Source organism: Lycium barbarum, chromosome 12 (assembly GCF_019175385.1).
Source record: "Lycium barbarum isolate Lr01 chromosome 12, ASM1917538v2, whole genome shotgun sequence".
Classification (NCBI taxonomy): domain Eukaryota; kingdom Viridiplantae; phylum Streptophyta; class Magnoliopsida; order Solanales; family Solanaceae; genus Lycium; species Lycium barbarum.
In genome coordinates, this window is record NC_083348.1 from 92,582,146 (window position 1) to 92,604,389 (window position 22,244).

Sequence of the window (22,244 nt, forward strand, 5' to 3'; positions counted from 1 at the left end):
CTTATAAATGTCATGACCTTACCTAACAAGCAATAAGATCGTAAAGGAATAACGGCCTCATAAAGTAGTTTACCTTAATTTTTATGCAGATTATGCTCCAGCCTCATATGCCAATGTTGCTAATCACATGCATATATATATATATATAGTTGTAAAAAAACAAAAAGGCAACACTAATTTGACCAAATCAATGTACACCAATCACTTAAGTACGGACTAACTGGTTCTTATGACTTTTGACTCGGGTGAGGCCATTAGTCTCCAGCAACAGGTTGTACACGTTACATGCCACTTCTCTTACAAATTAATAGTCTAATTAATTAAATGAGAGGCACTTAATTGGCCTGAATTTTGAAGTCGGTGCTCTTTAATTTATTCTGGAAAAAGACTAGACATCACCGACAGATATGGATCTTTAATTAATTTTGGTTAGGAATCGTTAATTATACTTTGAGGGGTGTACGACAATGAGATTAAGAATAAAGAAATGGAAAAAGAACCTGACATGTGCAAATGCTTAATTATACTCTTGACAAAATTCTAGTGGACTAACATATGCTTTGTTTCTTTTGTCAGTATTATTCCGCAAAAAAGCGACGATCCTAATTTGCTCAAGTGTAATTTGTTTGTTTAGACTAAAATTCTTGGCTTCTTCTTTCTTTTTAATTACAAAAATTAAATTAAATTAAAGAAGGTACTCGTGATTGCTTACATGTGCATACCAATCACATGGAAATTGGTTGGAGTTACTAAGCTGGGAAGGTAATGAACGATTAATGATTTGTTGGTATTCAACGCAGAAAAGAATACATTGTAAATAATCAAATGCTATAATTCACACCGCACGCTTCTAGCTAATTATAACAATTTTTCTTGCAGGATTTCTACGTACACTGTTGTCTTCTATTTTTCCCCCGTCATTTAACACTCGACTAGAAATACAATTAATTTTTTCTGTTATTGGGTAATTTATGTTAGGAAAAATTGCAACAAAACGAAACCAGAAAATTAGTGGCTTTGACAGTGGCATCACTATCCTTAAGGAATCCTAGTTCCTACAATATCATTGCTTGGTATATGGCAATTTTTTTCCAGGATTTACAAAGACAAGTGAAATTAGAAGTAAACAAAAAAGTTGGACATTTCCAAGAGAATGGTTTGAATATTCGAGGGTGAAGAAGAGAAGTAAATAGTTAGGAAAATCCATTTATCATTAATTACGTTTGGAGGTGTGACATATGTAATATTTTAGATATCTATTAAAACGCAACTGTTAAAATAGACACAACTTTAATTTCTTGAATGGATTTTTCCAACAGCCATTTTATTTTAAATTTAAAAATATTTAAAATAATTATTTAAAAAATGTTTGAATATATATATTTATAAGATGGATAAAAATAATTACTATTTAATTTTGCGCTACCCCTTAGGTTATATATTGTATTGTCAATTCGATTTTCTCTCCAATAATTTATTTAACATTACTGTTAAAGTGCTTAAAGACAAATTTTTATTTTACAGATGAGGAACATCTTGATTTCTCTTAATTCAGTACACTAAGAACATAAAATCCTTTTAATAAATTCAACGTGAAAGAATTAAAATATCAAAACTGGGTGACATCAATTTATGAAAACCAGTACTGAGAATGAGCCGAGAGTCTTACGGAAGTAGCCTCTCTACCCACAATGGTAAGGATAAAGTCTGCGTACATCATATACTCTCTCTAGACTATATATGTAGAATTACACTGAATATGCTATTGTTGTAGTATTATGAATGATATTACTACTATATATAAGGGAGAATGAAAACTTTTTGTAGTCCACACAAGAATTTTGATCCTACGATGGTGTTTACACTTGGCTTTGCTTTGTCTTTTTCTTGCCTATTTTAATTTTTGGGCTCATTTTTTCCTCAAGCCATTTCTATGTGGACCTATGTAATTGGTGTATATATTGAATTGTTGTAATATTTTGTGAATCTTTTCTTGCCCTTTATTTCCTTCTATTCATATTATATTTGTATTTTTAGCTCTTATATTTAGTCTGAATAAATATTTCTTTATATAATCGAGAAGGTATTAATAGTTGTTTTTATCAAATTTATCATTATTTAGATAATTGAATTTTCACATAACCAAAAAATCATATTAAGTTGGTACTATTTAATGAAGGCAATTTACTGAAACGTTTCTTACTTTTTAGGGATAAGTGATTTCTTAAAGGGTGTGTCCAAACTAAAAACACAAGATAATATGAACTGAAAGGATTATTAGATTACCGTTTACATCATTTGTCATTTTATATTAGCAAACTTTAGGCAATTATGGAGCCGCATTATCATTTTCAACTGGAGCATTTATTAGATCTTACTAATCACTCTTGCTCACGTTTTAATTAATGTGGCACTTTTCCTTTTCCCAGAGTCAATTTGACTAAATTTTAGCCCCTGTTTGGCCATAAAAATTATTCACTTTATTCTGGATTTTTTTTTCACTTTTTTCCGGAATCAGCGTTTGTCCATGAAGATTCCGAATACAACTTGAAGTTGTATTCCGGAATACCAAAAACTCAAAAAACTTGTTTTTCAAAAAAAAAAAATCACTTTTTTCACCTTTTTACAACTACATTTCACTAAAAACTACAATTTCAAAAACTATGGCCAAACACAACTCCAACTCCAACTCCAAAATTCCAAAAAAAAAGTGTTTTTTTTTTTTATCTATGAACAAACGGGGCCTTAGAGTTAAATTGAATTAGACTTGATATTTTAAATTAAAATTTAGATATTAAAAATACAAAAAGTACTGTAAACAAATTTTAACTTTAGAATTAATATTTTTAGCATAAACTATATATGAAGAACTATTATTAAAAAAAAAAAAATATATGAAGAACTAGATTGATTCTTGAGGTTCAATTAATGAACTTAGTTTTTTCCCTTAATTTCGTTTAACACTAAGCTTAAGTCACCACATTAACTAATATAAAATATTTGTTACATGAAATTTTATGAATAAAATTAAAACTTAATAAATATTAAAAAAAAATCTAGCACTATTTTTATATCTTGAGTTTGAATCCGAGCTTAGCATGAGTCTCATGTAACTAGTATACTATTAAGCCCAGACCTCATGTAACTAGTATACTATAGAAAGGGAAAGCCCCTGATGATTATGCTAGTGATGCCGACTTATTAAGTAATCTTCTAGACAATTATTAGCCATCGTTAGGTTTAGTTTGTTGTATTATTGTAATCATACTACTCTACATAATTGTATTTTCCCAATAATTCAATCTTTATATTTCCGTTTATAGATATTTTCTCTTCCGTTTCGTCCACTGACCCTTGAATCCTTGGATTAAATAATGGACAAAGAACCTCCACCAGAAACACTTCCTCTATAATATTCTCCAATAATTAATCAAAGTCTAATGATCGCTTGAACAAAAATCACTAAGTGATTCGAGCCTTGTGTAGGAAAAAGTCATGTCAGGTGTCCTTTCTTCTTAAATGGGTCTTACGTAGTGAGAATCAGAATTAGTCGGGCTCAATACGAATATCGAATACCGAATGAGAAACGAAAAAAATTAACTAAGTGAATTATTTATAGTGTATTACCTAATATCACTAATTGCGATAAAAGAGGAACTGAAATTGGTCTTAAAGCACCCACTAGAAAATATGATAATCTACAACCTGAAAAGTGAAAAGAAAAGTTAATCGCACTCATGAGAATGCGTTTGGTTCTCATGGTCCTTTCACCAGTTTCCTAGCTAAAAGTCATCAAACTAAAAAATAAAATAAAATAAGAGATTAACTAAAATCAAAGAGCACAGAAGTGTGTTACACAACAAGACACTTATTGAATTACTCTTAATAGTATCACAAAAGAGACAAGGAACTTAGTAGCAGTGACCCACTTACAAACCAAGAAGGCGTCACACCATCATTTTACAAAATTTCTCTTTTCTATGAGATACAATTATTTATTAGTGAACCTAACCAAACGCCTTCATCTAGAGCCAAGCCAAAGAGTCCACAAACAACAATATCTTGTTTCTTTAATTGTTTTTTTCAATGCCTTATTAAATGATAAATCAGTACATGAAGGCATCAGCAGAAGCCATGATTGGTTGGTTCACATGTAGCAAATTCCAAGGATTCAAGAAATCATCTTCACCAATAACCTCTGTTTCATCAATTGCTGAATTTGCTGAGTTGATGCAATTTATTATCTCGTTTAAAGACTGAAGCCTGTGGCTTAATTCTGCCATTTGGGCTCTGAGAACAGAGTTATCTGCTTCCACATTCAAATAAATCTGAGTCACCATATTTATGTTAGTCGCAATTTGTTTATTTTGATCCTTGAGTTGATTCACTTGAACCATTAATTCATTCAAATGCGTCTGCTTCTTCATTCTTGATCTTCTTGCTGATTCCCTGTTCGATATCATTCTTTTGCGTTTCCTTTGATCCATTAGTTGTTGTAGATCCTCTGACCCTGAAGAAGTTCCACTAGGAGAAGCCATAATACTTGTAATCTAACACGTTAAAACTGAATAAAATATGTATAAGTTGTAAGTATCAGTAATAATAGCTAAATTAGAATTGAGGTTATAGGTATTTGATGGAGCTTAATAATAAGTTAGGGAGAGGAAATTAAATGGGAAGGTAGTTTCATGAGAACACGTAGAACCAGTAGAGGAAGGCAACAGAGAAGGATTGGACTAAGTGGGTTCCACGACGAAGTGTTGAATTAATTGTAAAACCAGAAAGAAGGACTTCACTGATTACTGGAGACATGAATCTCAAAGTACATCAAGAATCGAGGCTCTATAGTAATGCATCAAAATAAAAGTGAAATAGGAAGACAAATATTTTGAACTTTCGGAAAACAGAGAATGAAAGAAAAAGAGATCGAAATATTATTAGAGCAGAGTTTCAGAACATATATAGAAGGGATGAAGAAGAGGTGAAGGAGGAAGGGGCTTTTGATGATAATGAAGATGCGTTTTATAGACATGTTAATGATCATTGAAAGAATAAAATACTCATAGTAAATAAAGTAATACGACCATCAATCAAATATAAAATCCCAAAGACCTAAAGCACATTACGTAAAGTTTTGAAAAAGAGTGGCTTTCTATTGGTTAATTTTCATTCTATTAAGGTAGGTACGGGAGAAATTTCAATATTACCGTAGGACAATGCGCTTTACTTGCAAACCACTTGGATTTACTATTTGGAAGATTCTATCATAAATGCGGTAACTGTATAATATATATATAATAAAGCTAGACATAGACAAGGTGACGTGACATCTCTCTATGACCATCATTCCTATTTATCTTTTTTCTTTTTTTTTTTGACATTTTTTCATTTCTTTAATTGTTTTTGTTTGGTTGGAGAAGACAATATTTAAAGAATTGCTGAGGTATTTTGGTGATAAAAATCCTTAACTGCAATTAATCATCTATTAACGTAAATGAGTAATGATTACAATTAAACAGTAAGTGACGTTCTTGCTCCTGGAAAGTCAGCCCGTTAATTGCTATTAAAAATCCAAAACATTATGATCATGTGAAGCAAAACGACTCAAACAATGATAACCCAAAAGAACCTTCCTGTCTTTTCATTCTATATTCAAGCTCTTTACCCAGATAGGCATATATATTTTTTACTAGATATATCATCTTCTTATTTTGGATTTTAATGATAAATCTGACACTGATTCATGATCTTCCGAGTACAAAACCAACTAATATTGGTGAGTACTTTTTACTATTTATTTGTGTTGTCAATTTTACTTTGTTCCTTTCTCTCTCATCCTCCTCTAAACAAGCATGAATACCAATTGTGTCTATTGAATTGAATTTTGTTGAAAGACAATAGACAGTATTGTTATGGAGTCATGGAGAATATCACTCGGCCTTATGATGAAGAGGTCAGTTATACTCTTTCCTACAATAACAATAATAATGATTATGTCTTAATTCTAAATAAATTGAAGTCGGCTATATGAATTTTCACTGGTCATGTCATTCCATATAATTCATCGAAAGAATTTATTAATATTTCTATTAAATGTAATAACATTGATGATCCTTTGACATTGTCAATGATTTCCTATTGTTTGCTTCAACAACCAATAGGGAAACGTCTAATTGTATGTGAAGGATCTCAATCACATAATATTTGGTCTCATTGATTCCTTCTGAATTATTTAATTGTTAACTAATTTTGTTATTGTTGTTTCCCCTGCCATTCAAGATCTAGAAATCTTAGATCTAATACAATTAAGAGTTTTCCTGAAGTAGACTCAAGAGGTCAGAATTTAATTAAGCTCAGCTTTCCTTTTCACCCTCTTTTATCATGTGATATTTGATCAACTTGAATTAAGAATTTTTGGTGCAGATTGATAAAAAATACAAAATTTAATTCCGTCGACAAAATACAACATAATTGAGTTTTTCCTTCATCTTTTTCATCTATTTTCTTTTTACATTTCTTTTCATGTAGCTTCCTTTCTTTTTTAGTAATTTTTGTAATTGTTATATGAGAGAAATGAAAAGATATTCATGAGTTTGTTTGATAAACCATCATACAACTTCATCATCACATCTCCCCTTTTTTTTTTTTTATTGATTTGTTAAGTTTATTGTTTGAATAAGAATTTTTGAGTGACCTATATAGTATAAGTATTTATTCTTGTAAAGTTTTTGGAGTAATTTTAAACTCCCATGCATATAGGAAGTATTCCAATCTAAATTCCTATTGACGCGAACTTGACGATATTGGCGAGGTCGGAGTTAAACTGATTTTTTTTTTTTTATATTTGTGATTTTAATTATTTATTCTCAGGAAAAGTTAATTTTTTAGATTGACTCTCTCTCTCTCTCTCTCTCTATATATATATATATATATATATATATATAGATATAGATAGATAGATAGATAAATTAAAAGATCCACTAAATTCTTCACTTACCGCGCGAAGCGCAACCAATATCACTAGTGTACAAAATAATTTATGTACTGAACGGATTATACTATGCGCTCGAGTTCTCTTGTTAAGAAAAGTAAAAAATCTAACTAAAATTTTTACCTCATGATTTCAAAAGGAATTGCATAAAATAATCTTTAAAAAAGTTGACTTTAAAATATACCACGTTGGGTCGGTCCCCGCAGGGGGGGGGGGGTGTTCAAACTTTATAGGGCAATTCGCAGAAATGCCCTTATTTTGGGGTGATCTTTAATTTTTGCCCTTCGCTAGAATTTCTTGATTTCGGATTCTGACTCCCGCTCAGTCAAAAATAAAAAATAAAATCGCAAGGTACAGTTTGGATTCACAGAAATTTGCTAACTTGAGGCAGAGTTTGAAACTCTGCTGGATCAGACAGAGTTTGGAGGCAAACTCTACCTTAAGGTAGAGTTTTGCCTTCAGGTATGCCAAAACTCTGTTGGATCAGACACAGTTTTGAGGCAAACTCTACTTTAAGGTAGAATTTTGCCTTCAGGCATGCCAAAACTCTGCCTTAAGACCTAACTTTGCTACAAAAATTTTGTCTTGCGAAATTGTCTCTTTTTTTTTTTTTTACTGAGCCGGGGTTCAAACCCCAAACCTCATGGTATTAGGCAAAAGGGATAAAAATTAAAGACCACCAATTTGAGGGACAAAAATGTGCATTTGAAGGGCACTCCGCACAAAAAAATGAACGTTATACGGGATCATATCTCTTTTAGGTTTCAGACTATTTCCGGGTCAGTTCTTAAAAAAATCAATATCCAAGCTCAAGGAAAGTTTGCAGTCTCCTTCTGTATTGTCAAGAGAACATGAAATCCCAAAACTCAGTCAACTATGGTTCCAGAACTCACCTACATTAATTAATTACTAACTTACCATAAAAAAATTTCGATGTACAATTCATACCAATTTATATTTTGAAGCATCTATGTGTCAATATGATCATGTAAAAGACAAACAATCCTCCTAAATCTTTTCTTTAAGTACTTTTTCATTTTTTGGTTCAATAGAGGAGAACAAAATCCTAGTTTTGAAATGGCAAGGGAAGATATCGCCAACTAGCAAATTGATATGAAGGTGAAATTAGAACAGAACAAGTCCGAACATAGGGCAATTAAGTCTCAATAAAAAGAAACTAAAATCACCGACAAATTGTCATACCGTACGATAATGTCAGACCCTTTAAGGATGGCGCAGAGTTACTATGTCAAGATTCAGGTCGCATATGCATTTCAAACACCCACCGACTTCTTCTTTCATAGAATGGTTTGTTAAGAATTTTCTAGTATTTAGTACTACAAGTCAGAGACAGTTTGCGAAGGCACTAGGCAAATACGACCAGCAACTAAAAAACGTAAAAACATGTCTTAGTTTTATATTCGAAATGGTTATGTTCAAGTATTCCACGATTGTTCAAGAAGGAGTTACTTATTTATCTGATCTTGGACCATATTTATCTTCAGAGTTAGATTTGGGATTAAATTATGTGTAAAATTCATCTTGTTAATATAGTTATATAAGAGCAGACCCCTCCCATCTTATGCTATGTTATGTTATTCACATTTCGTTTTCCGTCTTGCGCGTGCAACGAGAATTAAGTGTTTGACATTGATTGAGTAAATATGAGTTGTCTCTCCTAATTATATTATTTTAGGTAATTTTTATCTCATGAACTGATTTTTAGTATTAAATTAAGCTCAAATTTCAGTTTCTTATCATGTTAAAGCTTCTATCCAAGTCGGATAAGTTAGATTATCGTTATGTTATACATAGTTTCCTGCAAAAATCAAGAGAAAGCAAGTGAAAAAATATATATGAGAAGTGATATAATCATTTAAATTGCTCTTCTGCAATTTGGTGCTCTAGTGTCTTGACAAAATCTACAGATCAATTAGACTAGATATTGACATCAAAATATTTAGAAAATGAAGCTAAAATTTTGACAATTTCTTGAGAGCCTTATAATAGTTTCTCTGTTGCCACTTATATCTATTATATCTAATATATGACTTAATTATTTTGGAAATTCATTTATAAACAATATTTACATAGTAAAAAACAATTTGCCAATGGTCACGACCTTGAAATAAAAAGTTCATCTCAATAGAATTGAAAGTATAACATAGAAACTTAAGAGGAGGAAAGGTGTTCAACTAGTGCACCACCATAAAACAAATTAAAGCTTTGGTAACCTATCGTTTTGCCCCTTCGGGTTGCCTTTGTGTGCATGTCATCTTTTTTGTGTCAGTCTCCACAACTAAAGTAGCACAATAAGAATATTCGTTAATCAAGGTGCTCGATCCCCTAATTAATTAATTCAATCCTCTCTTTACTTACTCTATTAAATAAGCTCAGAGCTAGCTACTTCTATTTAACCTCATTTCCATTCATCAATAAAGATTAACTTAACAATTTTAGGTCCTTGATGGACAAAGAGCTCTCGTCTTGTGTCTAAACTTGAGTTCCTTTTTTTATGACGTTACCAAGTCAACAACTTGAAGTTTCTTAATTAAAGCATATTTCCACTGTAAGCAAATAAATGATGATTAAATGGACTGCAAATACTTCTCTTCCCCTCTTCCTTTATTCGGTATGTATTCTTCGAGTCGAGGGTTTCGGAAACAACCTTTTCTACCTCCAAAGTAGGGATAAGGTCTGCGTACACTCTACCCTTTCCATATCTGACTTTGAGGGATTATACTGGGTATCATGTTGTTGTTCTTGCTGCTTTATTCGACATGTACCTTTTAGGTTATTACTATGAGAAACTATTTGTTACATCAAAGTACAAGACAAGAAAGAAGATACTAGTATACTGCTTTACTATTTTAAATGTTGGTTGAAGTATGTAATATGAAGTTCTCCCACACTTAACATACTGTGAAATATTTGACTTACGCCATAAACGGTGTAAGTATTTTCTTTTTTCTCATTTGGTGCAAAATATTTCTACTGAAGATAATATTTGCATCAATTAAAGGGTTAAACATTTGAAAATAATTGCATCATTTGATGTATATTTTCACAAACAGCTTTATGCAGGTAAATTCAAACAGCATCATTAATAGTACTAAGACTCGTTGAAGATATATTATGATAGCGTATTTCTCCTAAATCCTAATTACCAATAAAATTAGGTTGTACATTAGAGCATCATGCAAAAATACAAGTTCTTCATATGGTAAAATGTACAAACTTTTCCCATTATTGACCACATTCGTTTCTAATTGTGATGGTCTGAAATCTGAACTCTGATGGAGTGGTTATCATAGTGTCATTAAACAACAAATAAAGGCCAGAATTCTAATCGCGATTCTGCTTTAAAAAATAAGGAGCAAACACAACCAAAAACGCGTCGCCGGGGGTCGAACCCGGGTGACAGGCGGGAATACTCACCAATATACTACAACGACTTGGTTGACATGGAACACAATTTAATAGCAAAAGACAGACTAAATGGTGTGGCTATCTCAGCCCAGATTTATATATTTGGTTAACAAAACTTGTATCAACCTTGAAAGAAGTAGGAGTATTTGGCAATAAGAAAGAGCCTTCCCATTGTAACATATGAATGGAGATAAAAACAAATGCTGACAACATGATAGCAACATTCATTATCGGCATTAGCTGATCTTTACATTTTGTGATCAGTTTAAGTTTTAACTTCTAATACATAGACCTATAACTTTCAGATTAGACATATATTCAAATCAGCTCGCTTTAGTAATTCTGAATGTTAATGAGCATCTACAGAGTCACAGTAATATTTGTTTGATAATTTAATTTATACATTAACGTAAATAATTCTTCGGGTATAACTTTACCCATTATATAAGGTAACTTGCTTACTTTTCATGCTACATGTAGTTATCTATCGGGTAACCTTATAGTATAAAACTTCTTACGGATATTCTCTATGTTATAATGGCAGTTCAATCGTTGCACATCCCAATAGCCTTAAATGGGGAATGCTTCGGAGCCAATGGTACATGATAGACAAGCATAGCTCCAATAAAAGGATAAATGAGGCAAATAAAACTCAAGCTGGAACCAAAATGGGAGGCTTAGCCCATAAATTATGTACAGCTTACGAGAAGTCTAGTCCAAGGGTCCATATGGACAGGATGAATAGGTTGCCTCGTTCAGTCCTCAGCTCATCAATACACACCAAAGATATTCCACATAAGTGAGTAATAGTCTAAAAGTAAAAAGAAAGGCAACATGGTATACGAAGCACCCGCGTTCAAGCAGGGTCCGGGAAGCGCAAGTATCAATGGCTCGAATCATGACCTATAGGTCATATGGAGACAACTTTACCATTGATGCTGTTTTACTGATAATCTAAAATAAAGATGATGAAATGAAGTCTCCAATTATAACCTTAAGTGATCCTCAGATTGATCAGCTCTAGGCTCCAAATGTCTCCAAATGACCACAACGACTTAACTGTGTATTTTTTCTCATAATACAGAAGCAAAAAAGTTTCACTTACCTTTCTTTGCTTAGGTCCTCTTGCTTTGTGTCCCAAGCGGATGTAAGCTAGTCTACAATCTACATAGACAAAAACTAGTAAAATGTGTTGATATAAGCTGCTTCAGGATGGTAATGAAGGATTTCTCTCAGCATCATCTCCCGAATCAATGGTTCTGCCATATTCTCATCGATATCCAGATTAAGAGGAAATTGAGCGGGAAGATTGCATGTTGGATCATAAAGACTTGACAAGTAAGGGTGATAGAGAGCTTCTGTAACTGTGATTCTCTTCGAGGGATCAAAAACGAGCATTCGCTTCAATAAGTCTATTGCTAAAGGATCAGCCTGAGGGAAGAGAGAAGAAAAGTGAGCGCCTCGAGTATAAGGAAGAGATCTGATGAATCCTTTAGCCCTTGGGTTATCAATGAAATGAAGATCGGCTTCAGGCTGGGTACCAAGGATATTGAGAATAAGTTTAAGCTGATTGAGACATTCAGTTCCGGGGAAAAGAGGCTTCCGTCCAAGGATTTCTGCGAAGATGCATCCAACAGACCAGACATCAATGGATGTTCCATAATTATCACAACAAAGAAGTAGCTCTGGTGCACGATACCAACGAGTGACAACATATTCAGTCATAAACTGTCCATTGTCTCTGCTAGTCCTAGCGAGTCCAAAGTCACAAATCTTTAACTCACAGTTAGCATTCACAAGGAGATTCCCAGGTTTCAAGTCCCGATGGAGAATATTAGCTGAATGGAGATATTTCAAGCCGCGGAGTAGCTACAAAATCACAGGCAAAGTGGTCATTAGCAAGAATGCATTAGAAGATGACGAACAAGATCAAGAAAGGTGCAGTAATGATATCAACCTTCCTAAATGTAGAATCAGACTTCTGATATACACTGATGATTAATGGAAAGAGAACGGTAATTTCTCTAGTGACTATAGTATCTAGCATATCAGCTTTGCTGACAAAAATGATTGTTAAGTATCTCAGATTAAGAAAGATCAAATTTTTAAACCAATTTCTATTATCTTCAATACTATTCAATTACTTACCAACTTGCTTTTGTGGAAACTGGAATTGTTTCATTCTATAGCCTTGATGTATGATGCACAATCAAGATCAAGTGAACTTCAAAAGATAACACATCCAAGAAAAAATCTAGCTCAAAGCAGGGTTCATTTAGCAGAAAAAATCACCATAAATGCCGTAGTTTCAACACTATTTGTGTTCCTAGAATTTCTTCTAGTACCAAAAAATTAGAACTCCTTTGCAGTACCTTTCAGCTTAGCAATCCAAGTTTTATGAATTCTCTCACAGCTTCTCAAAAATATACAGGACAAGTGCAGAAGGGCAATAGTTTTCTCATAAGTTAAAATCCATAAGACTTCTTTGATTACTACACAATGCACAAATACGAACGTTTTACTGATGTTCAAGCACTCGACATTGACCTCTCAAAATTATAAAGAAATGCACAGTTATAAACAAATTTTAAATTTATAGAACATATTGTAGATCTTTCCAGTATACTCCATTAATCTAAGGACCCAAATCAAATGAGAAGAAAATAAAAGTAGTTCCGTGGAAATGTTTCCTACTGTAACTCCATTTAATTTTACCTACAGCTTGTGTACGGTATAAATTGCAGAACAAGTAGGAACTACATAATTTTTTCAGCCAGGAACCTTCATAATTGCCACTTCATTATGTCCATTAAAAGTCAGAAGAACAAAGCTTATTGCACTATATGTTTCATGAAGAGACAAACATTAAAACAAAATAGACGATAACATATGAGTTAATGGCAGTTGATAACAACAGGTAGTCAATAAAGAGAATGATACAGCTAGTTCAATTTTAGCAACTTGATATCGTTTTTCTCTTTGCTCTGCTTGAGACAAGTACAATTGTCAAAAAAATGTGAACTTTTTGCTTAGGAAGGTCAGTTTCTTTTGTTTTCCTTCCCTCTCTTCCCCCCTTCATTTCCCATCCAGATATCATTCTATCAGATAAAACTGAGCATCCTGAATGCAACCAACAACTAAACATCAAAAAGCTAAAACTCAATCAAGTGCTCAAAAACTTACCATTGAGGGAGAACTAGAAAAGTATATACGTATTATTAAGGACAACAAACAGAAATGAGTTTTCAAAAGCTAGCCAATACCTGAAAAAGAAAGTACTTGCAATGGTCATTGGACAAAGGCTGATTCGACTTAATAATATGATTAAGATCCGTATCCATCAACTCATAAACCAAATAGATATCCTTGAAACTGCTTCTGTGAATAGGCATCATCACATCCTTCAAAGCAATCACATTCTCATGCCTTATATGCCGCAAAAGCTTCAATTCTCTTAGAGTTCTAAGCGCATCAATTCTATTCGAAAACACATTATTGATTTTCTTGATTGCAACTCTCTCATTTGTCTCCCTATTCACCGAGGAACAAACCACACCATAAGCTCCTCTTCCAATAGGTTTGATCGGTACATATTTCGTATCGACTTCAAATACAGTTTGCCACATTGTGTAATAGTGCTTCCCTCGAGGCCTAATTCCATTTGGAGGCTCCACTTGAGTTGCCATTTCTCTGTTATTTTGCATATGTGGGGATTAAAACAGATTCAATTTTTCAACATCCAAAAATCTATAATCCTAGCTCCATCTATATAACAAGACAACAACTTGAATAAAGCAACATGTTTTGCACTCATGACTCAGAAAGCAAAGAATAAGAACAGTATAACAGTAGTAAGCAAGAAAAAAAAAAAAAAGAGGGAAAAGGGTAGTAGAGAATATATACTTTGTTTTGTGGCAATTCGATCTTCTTCTGGTCCGCTGTTCTTTTTCTTGAAGATTATAACTTATTAAATTCAGAATTTTCTCTTTTCTTTACCTTCAATCTTGCACGAAATTCAGAACAGCTTTATTCAACTTTATCAGTGTAAAAGCATCCGCATCAGCATTCCCAAAGAAGTAAACCGAAAGTATCATAAATTCCTCAATTTTGACAAAGAATTTTCACTCAAAGCTGAGATATACATAAGGATCACGCTCAACCCAAGAAGAAAGTTGCTTCTAATTTTCTCTCAGAAGCCAAACATGGCCTTCACGCAATAAAAATTAAGCAAGATTTTAGGAAACGCACATATTGATAATTAATTTGGTAAGCGTGAACTGAAAGCGATAATAAAATAGAAAGAAAGAAACAGAGTAGAGGACAATAAGGGGTATTTGAGGGAGAGACGATTATCTCAAGAACACGACAGCTACCGTATCTGTACAAGCTAGTTTAGATTCATGCACAATTCCACTACAATAAAGTACTCAAAATTTAATACGTACTACTTATTGACAAATAAATCTTACCGGCAACTAAATTCAAGAGCAGCCTTCATTATTTCTTCCGCCACATGTACTTAACACGATTGTTTTCTTGGTCAAGTGTATCAAAATGTCCAACGTCATTTATTTCTTAAAAGCTTTTGTAATTTAGAAAATAGAAGCATACTAAAATATTGAAATTTTATATTTGATGCGATTGCTTTTTTATACTATCACTATATGATATTTAAAAGTCTTACATCATTTTATTTTATTTTACAATTTTCTTAACTTAAAAATTCAATTACATTATACTCTTAAATTTGAAATTGTGAAGTACTACTCCCTCAGTTTCAAATTTTTGTGCTCTCAAATATGTCATAACATTTGTGTGTGTTATTATAAACACTTGTCACTAAGTGGTCGTTTGGTTTAAGGTATAACATGGGTTATACCGGTACTAATTTTTATACCACGTTTGGTATAAGGTATAGATTTATCCCGGGATTATTTTATACCTTGTACCAAACGTGGTATAAAAATTAGTGCTGGAATAACTCAACTTATACCTTCTTAACCCACTTATACTGGTATTATTTTATACCATCTTTCAGATGGTATAAAATAATACCAACAGATGGTATAAATTAGTCCCGGGATTATAATCCCGGGACTATTTTGACCTCAAACCAAACGACCACTAAGAGTATAAATAAGAAGTTTAAGTTAAACATTTTTTAAATGGACTGATAAGAAAATAGTGTCACATAAATTGAAATTGATAGCCTAATATTTTATTTTTTGCTGAAAAGTAATATTTCTTTTATTAACTAAAACTTATCAATATTGTCTTGATATTCTGTTGCACTATCACTAAAATTTACTGGTACCTATACTAAATGTATGGTGCATTATTTAACTTGGATGAAATCAGTTGGTTGAGATTTTTAAGCCGTTAAGCAACTCTTAACCTATGTGGAGTAGATATGTCATATGTCTATCCTTTTGGTTGTTATTATTATGAGTTCAAACTCTTGAAGAAATGAAGGGTATGCTTTTGGCCCGAAGATGCCAACTTTAATCGAATAAAACGGTTGCTTTTGTGGAAAATAAAGGTGAACAAGGTTGATGTTTGAATTAAAAGTGGAGAGACACGGCTGGCCTAAGGGTAAGGCAAATTAAGCCTTTGCCTTAGGGCCCCAGAATTACTATAAATACTAGGTATTATATTATTATATATAAGTATTATTATAAATATTAATAATTAAAAAATTTAAACTTTTATTTTAGTTTGATTGAAGTTGTACACATGAGTGATTAAATAATGGTAAAATTTTTTATTAAATTAAATAGTATATTAATATTCCTTGTTGATTCTAATTTTTCTTTCTCAGGTACACTCATTCTCTTTCACGCTTTTAATGATTTTATTTTCGATTTTTTTAAATTAGCTATTTATTTTGTCATGTTTAATCCATGCATAAGAAATTAAGTACATTTGTCATTTTTTAAACTGAGAAATCACTAAAAAAAAGTGACACAAAGTTAGAAACTCGATGGATAATAGGCCTGTTTTTCTACCTTGCTACACTTAATTACCATGCTTTTGCCCACGGTAAAATTCGGAATTGTGATGACTGATGTGTGTGCTTTTACCGTTAGATAAAAAATTTTGGGGTTCTTTTGTGTCTCATTATAAATTATATCAATTTTACAAAATAAATTTAGAGCTCTTTTGATATATTTTCGCTTTAAGCCACCAACATCATTAAGTGTCCCTGGATAGACATTCCATAATGGGTGTGTGCGCTAATATTGGTGCCTTAAGCAAAGGGGCATTCTACGTCCAAATGACCCAACCTACCCTTAGGGCGGCTGCTGCTTATGTATATTAATTAATATGATTGAATATAAATTCAAAATATAAAAAGAATTGGATTTTATAATTTTAAATTATAATATGTAATTTCTATAAGGTAATGTTACTAAAGACAAAATCTGAATATTAAAACTAAATTAGATTAAATATAGAAATGTGATATTTTGTTAAAATTGACTAGAAAGGCACTGGCTCTACTCTCTATTGTGGAGGACATATAGTTAGGTAAGGTAGATCATCATGTTTTATAAGGATTGAGAACTTGCGAGATTTGTTTTGTAGAATTAAGTGGAATTACCTACATGAGAGTAGTAATCATGTATCGTTGATAAAAGTCTTTTGGAGCATCACCCAAAATGGAAACTTGTCAACTCTAACAGTAGTAACATTTATAATTTCACAAAGAAAAATAGTATGACTTTAACAAGTAAACTAAAAGTCGTTATTGATATTTTTACTTCCTTTACTTGGACGGCTATTACATCTTACCTAATCTTTTGTTTTCACATTCACATAACATTATTCTATCATCAAAGATGCCTCATGGTATTATCTTTTCTCATATCCTACGCGATTTTGAGATATTATTAGTAGAGCTCTCCTGTATGTGTATTACTTTTCATTCTAGAAGATTTCTTTTTACAAAAGAGAAATGATTTTTATAACATTAATCAAATAGAAAATTATAGTAGAAATTAAAGGGCACATAGTCCCAATAATAATTTTCTACATTAGTAATAAATAAGTCAAAAGAATTTAGCAAAGAAACCAAAATAAGGAAAAAAGTGTAATATAATAAATCACATGGTAGCTTAGTGTTTAGAACCCAAAGATGAAGGGAAATTCTTGAATTATCGCTTAAAGGTTTGCTCAAATATAAGGTTTTATAAGAAGAGAAATAAAAAAGTGGGTATGGCGTACTTTAAATAGGACGTCTTAATTAGTTTTAACTTTTAATTAACACCTTCACTTAAGTAACACCGGTTACGTGAGACACATGATTAAATTTCCTATCGATTCAGCTGCTTTGCAGTGTAGTTCATTAATCATCATTGGTGTGACTCGGTTAGTTTTATTTTGCTAATTTAATTTCAGTTCTTTTTTTTTTTTTTTGGGCAGCTAATAGCTTTCCTTGAATTGTCTATAATCCACAATTAAAAAAAAAAAAAAAAGTTGACTATGATCAGACCAATACTAAAACTAGTGCAGGAAATCAGCCTAAATTCATTTAACAGAGATAAGATTAGGGCCACTTGAAGCCACTTAATTTGTTTCTACTCTCAATTATTCTATGTTTTGTAACTTAACTCGATAAAAAATTGACAACGAAGGAAGAAGTCGGTATATATAATCGATTGTGGTTCTACCTTACAAGATCTAGAAAACTTGAATAATTAATTATTCTCTCAATTTTGGTAAATGCTAGTATGATTTTCCCCGCGGAAATGTAGTTCAACTGACACTAAACTAAATATCTCATTCAAATGCCGCCCTTCTACTCTTTATTAGTCGCTGATTGTGGGATTGAGACCTCATAGAGGCCACCCACCCTCTGCTTAATGGATATCAGCACTAATCCACAAACAAATTTTCGATGTGTACAATAAGTTTCATTATTTTTTTGCCTCACACATGCACATGACCACCACATGACGGTCCATTAGAGAAAGAATACAAGCTATAGGAAAACAATGGGATTTGGAAAATAATGAATTTCAGTAGAAACTCCATTGAATAAATATAGGGTAGCTGAGCATGCTTTAGAATTCAGTATTTTGTACTTATTTATTTTATCCTATTTTTGCCGATTTTCCTTCAAATCTACTTAAAAAAATCAGGGAAAAGGGAAAAAATAAAACGGAGTCTTTGTTTTACTATAAGACTCCAAGAGTCGCTTCGCTCAGTTCCTTGTAACTTCTGGAAAATGAAGCGTTCCTACCGAAAACCTACTGCTTCTTCTCCTCTTTAGTTCTCTTCCCTCTACCTTTTGAGAGGTCTATCTAACCATAAGTTCCACGTATATCTAATCCTGCCGTCACTACTAAAAAAAGGGATTTTTCGACCAAAAAATTTCGACCTCACTTTTTGGTGGAAAAAAATTCGACCACATGAGGTCGAAATTTTCAATTTTTTATTTTATTTTCTTTAGGATTTTGACCACATGGGGTCGTTTTTTTACGGGAAAAATATGATTTCGACCTCATGAGGTCGATTTTTTTTTTTGTACAAATAATAAATGAAAAAAAATCATTTTGCACAAAAGTAAATTATATAAATATAAAATAATTAATTAAAAATTAAAAAAAAATCAAATTTCGACCGCATGAGGTCGAAAAAATTAATTCAAATCTGGTCAAATCTGGCTTAATTTTTTCGACCACATGCGGTCGAAAAAGTTCAATAAATAATAGTACACCCACACAGGCGGATGAAAATATTTCATCTCCCCCCAAAACTTTCTCTTCTCTTTCAAAAAAAATTACCCTCTCTAAACTCATCTTCCCCAAAATTCCACCACCCCACCAACACCGGCGTTGTCCAAGTAGGCGAAGCCGTCTAGTTAAACCACTGGAGTAGCCACCAGCTGCCGCCGACTGAACAGTGAGCTGGGTTAGTCCTTTTTTTTTTTTTTTTGGTTTTTGTTTTTCAATCTCATTTTATCATTATTAGTTGCATTACTTTGTATAGTTGTAGTTTAATTAGAAGATTTGTTAACTTTATTGATTGTTCAATGTTTGTTTTAGGTATTAGATGATTTAGATAATATTTCTTTGTTTGCTTTTTGGTAAAAGAAAAGAAAAGAAAAACCAAAGAAGAAGGAAAAAAAAAAAACTTCAAACGAAAAAAACACATTCTTTTGCTCTTTCATTAGAGCATTTCTTGAAATCTTTAAACCTTTCCGATTTTTCATTAATTTTCCACGAGAAATTGGACTGGTTATTTAGTACAGAAAATAAAGGGATTTTTCAGTTCATTTGCTTACCAGATCTTGGTTTTTGAAAAGTTTGAATTTTTTTTTGAGTCAAGTTGAAGTAACATAGCAATAGAAGAAAAGTGAAGTGTTGCTTTTATACTTGTTATTTTTGAGGAGAAAAATCGAGATTGGGTTGGCAAATCACTGGTTTCTTGATCTGTTTGAATTTGAGTTCTTTTTATTGTCATTGAGGATTTACAAGTTGATTGATAAGCAACGCAAGTATCTGATCTGATTGGAGTTATTTAATAAATGGTACTATTGGATTATTTCTTGTTATGTTTGTTATTAAAGTACAACATTGTTTGATCTGCATTTCTTGATATATATTTTGTTTGTTTTGATCTGTATGAAATTTGATTTAAAGGGTATTATTCCTCATTGTTATCAGGGGATACTTTATGCCATTGGGTTAATTTGGTCATGGTGATAAAGACTTGTTTATGACATTTTATTTTGCTAACTAAGTTTGCTGTAAAAGCTCTAGCTTTGGTGGAAAAATAATAATCATAGATTGCTATAAGTCTATGGATGTTGAAGGGACTATGTTGTTTTCTTTTAATTTGTATGGGTTTTATTTAGGTTGAAATTCCAATTAATCTTGTTCATCAAAGCATCTGAACTGTAAGAAATCTTGTTCTTAACTCAAATGATTTCTCTGTTTGATCCGCTAGTGTATTTTTTCCTTTTAACAGCTGATGATTTGAAATACAATCCATGTCTGATGATTTGAAATACAATCCATGTTCTCCTAATCATTTGCTAGCTCCAAAATTTGACCTTGTGGGTTATCGAATCCATGAGTCAAGGGTCGTTACATTAACTCATCCCTATATTGATTAGTTTAACTTAAATGACGTAGTTAAGGAACTATGGTATGGTGTGCTTAATCTATGCTGGTCAGCTTAGTTATTTAAATTATTTTAGCATGATTTTGTAAGTCATGATGTTGGATTGGTACTCTGTTTGTTTAAAACTTTCATGTGCTGATTAGTTTAACTTATGGGACATAGTTAGAAAGTTGTGTTTGATAAACTTCAAGGAAGATTAGTATAGCTGAGCAAGTGGTCTTTACACCGCCTATGGGACTATAAAGCTAATGCAAATTTGTCCTGATCTAGCTATAGGATAATGAAACATAAGACCTAAAACCTGGGAATTTTAAAAATTGTAAAAAGATATGTGTATAACTAAATATTGAAGAAACTGCATTGGGTTTTTATTTCAAGCATGATCCTCCCTGTCCCCTTCTCCCTTGGGATTGGTTGTGTCATTATCTACATTTACGACTGTTCCAAATTCATGTTGCTCCTATATCCCACTAAGTTTTTATAACTGATACAGTTGGTATACAAATTAAGCTGTTTTGGTCTTCTCTGTACTAGTATGTATGTCTCGTTCAACATTTTTTCTAACCTTTTTTTTTTATTGTGTAGATGGTGTATGATAATTGGGGTAACGTAGACGACCTTCCCATGGTAGACGACGTAGGTCACAGGCCAACGTAGATCATGGTTTTGTGGATGAGGATAGTGAGGAGGATTCAGATCATGTCTCTAACACCCAACGTTGACTTTTTGATTCGTATACTTTTAGATTCTAATTTTTCTATGTTTTCTTGGATATGTATATGATATTTAAGTGTTTGAATGTAGTTTTAATTCGAATTAGAAGTACTTTGAAGGTGAATTTGATTGTAGAATGTAGTTTATGGTTGTTTAAGTTTATGATGTTTAAGTGTATCAATGTAGTTGTAATTTGAATTAGAAGTACTTTAAATTGGAATTTGAGGTTGAATTGATTGTAGAATGTTGTAGTTTATGATTGTAGAAGTACTTTGATGAATTGGATGTGTTGATGAATTGCATTGTTGATTTGGTTGATAAATGAGATTGGCTGGTGGGCTGCTATAAAAACAGTTGAATGCTGGAAATTTTTTCCAGATTTTCGACCGCATTAGGTCGAAAATCAACCCAGATATTGATAATTTTCGACCTAGTGAGGTCGAAATTGTACCCAGAAATTAGAATTTCGACCGCATGAGGTCAAAAAACTGGAAAACATTTTGAATTTCGACCTCATGAGGTCGAACTCTGGCAACAATATTGCTAAATTTCGACCTCATGTGGTCGAAATTCTGATTTTTTAATATTCTTTCATATTTCGACCACAAGAGGTCGAAAACTTTAAAAAAATATTTATATAAAAATAATATTTTCGACCGCACGCGGTCGAATTTTTTTATTAATATTTAAATAAAAATAACTTTTTTCGACCTCAGGTGGTCGAAAAATTTATTTTCGTAATTTAGGTAGAAATCTTATTTCGACCGCGTGAGGTCGAAAATTTTCGACCACGTGAGGTCGAAAAAAATTTCACCCTAGCTGTTAGCGACCATGCCTTGTGGTCGAAATTTTGGTCGAAAATTGGCCTTTTTCGACTTCGTGTGGTCGAAAATTTTGGTCAAATTTCACTGTTTTTTTAGTAGTGCGTATATCTAATCCTGAATTTATCATTTTTATTGTGTGCAGACAAAGTATGTCCAAT

At 32.2% G+C, this 22,244-nt stretch overlaps 2 protein-coding genes across 4 annotated transcripts; both read right to left on the reverse strand.

The window, feature by feature from the left end:
• Positions 1 to 3,852: 3,852 nt before the first annotated feature.
• On the reverse strand, positions 3,853 to 5,263 carry LOC132621411 (bZIP transcription factor 11-like). Its single transcript, XM_060335667.1, has one exon. It carries the CDS (start codon positions 4,536 to 4,538, stop codon positions 4,107 to 4,109), a length of 432 nt encoding a protein of 143 aa, XP_060191650.1. The 5' UTR covers positions 4,539 to 5,263; the 3' UTR covers positions 3,853 to 4,106.
• A 5,765-nt stretch (positions 5,264 to 11,028) lies between these two features.
• LOC132621409 (mitogen-activated protein kinase 7-like) lies at positions 11,029 to 15,036 on the reverse strand. Of its 3 annotated transcripts, none has more exons than XM_060335664.1 (3): positions 14,890 to 15,036; positions 13,684 to 14,110; positions 11,029 to 12,289 (listed from the first exon to the last, which is right to left on the reverse strand). In XM_060335664.1, exons 1-3 carry the CDS (start codon positions 14,916 to 14,918, stop codon positions 11,600 to 11,602), a joined length of 1,146 nt encoding a protein of 381 aa, XP_060191647.1. In that variant the 5' UTR covers positions 14,919 to 15,036; the 3' UTR covers positions 11,029 to 11,599. The 3 variants fall into 3 exon arrangements, with proteins under 3 accessions (XP_060191647.1, XP_060191649.1, XP_060191648.1); XM_060335666.1 differs by lacking the exon at positions 14,890 to 15,036 and adding an exon at positions 14,417 to 14,847; XM_060335665.1 differs by lacking the exon at positions 14,890 to 15,036 and adding an exon at positions 14,324 to 14,846.
• Between the last annotated feature and the right edge of the window lie 7,208 nt (positions 15,037 to 22,244).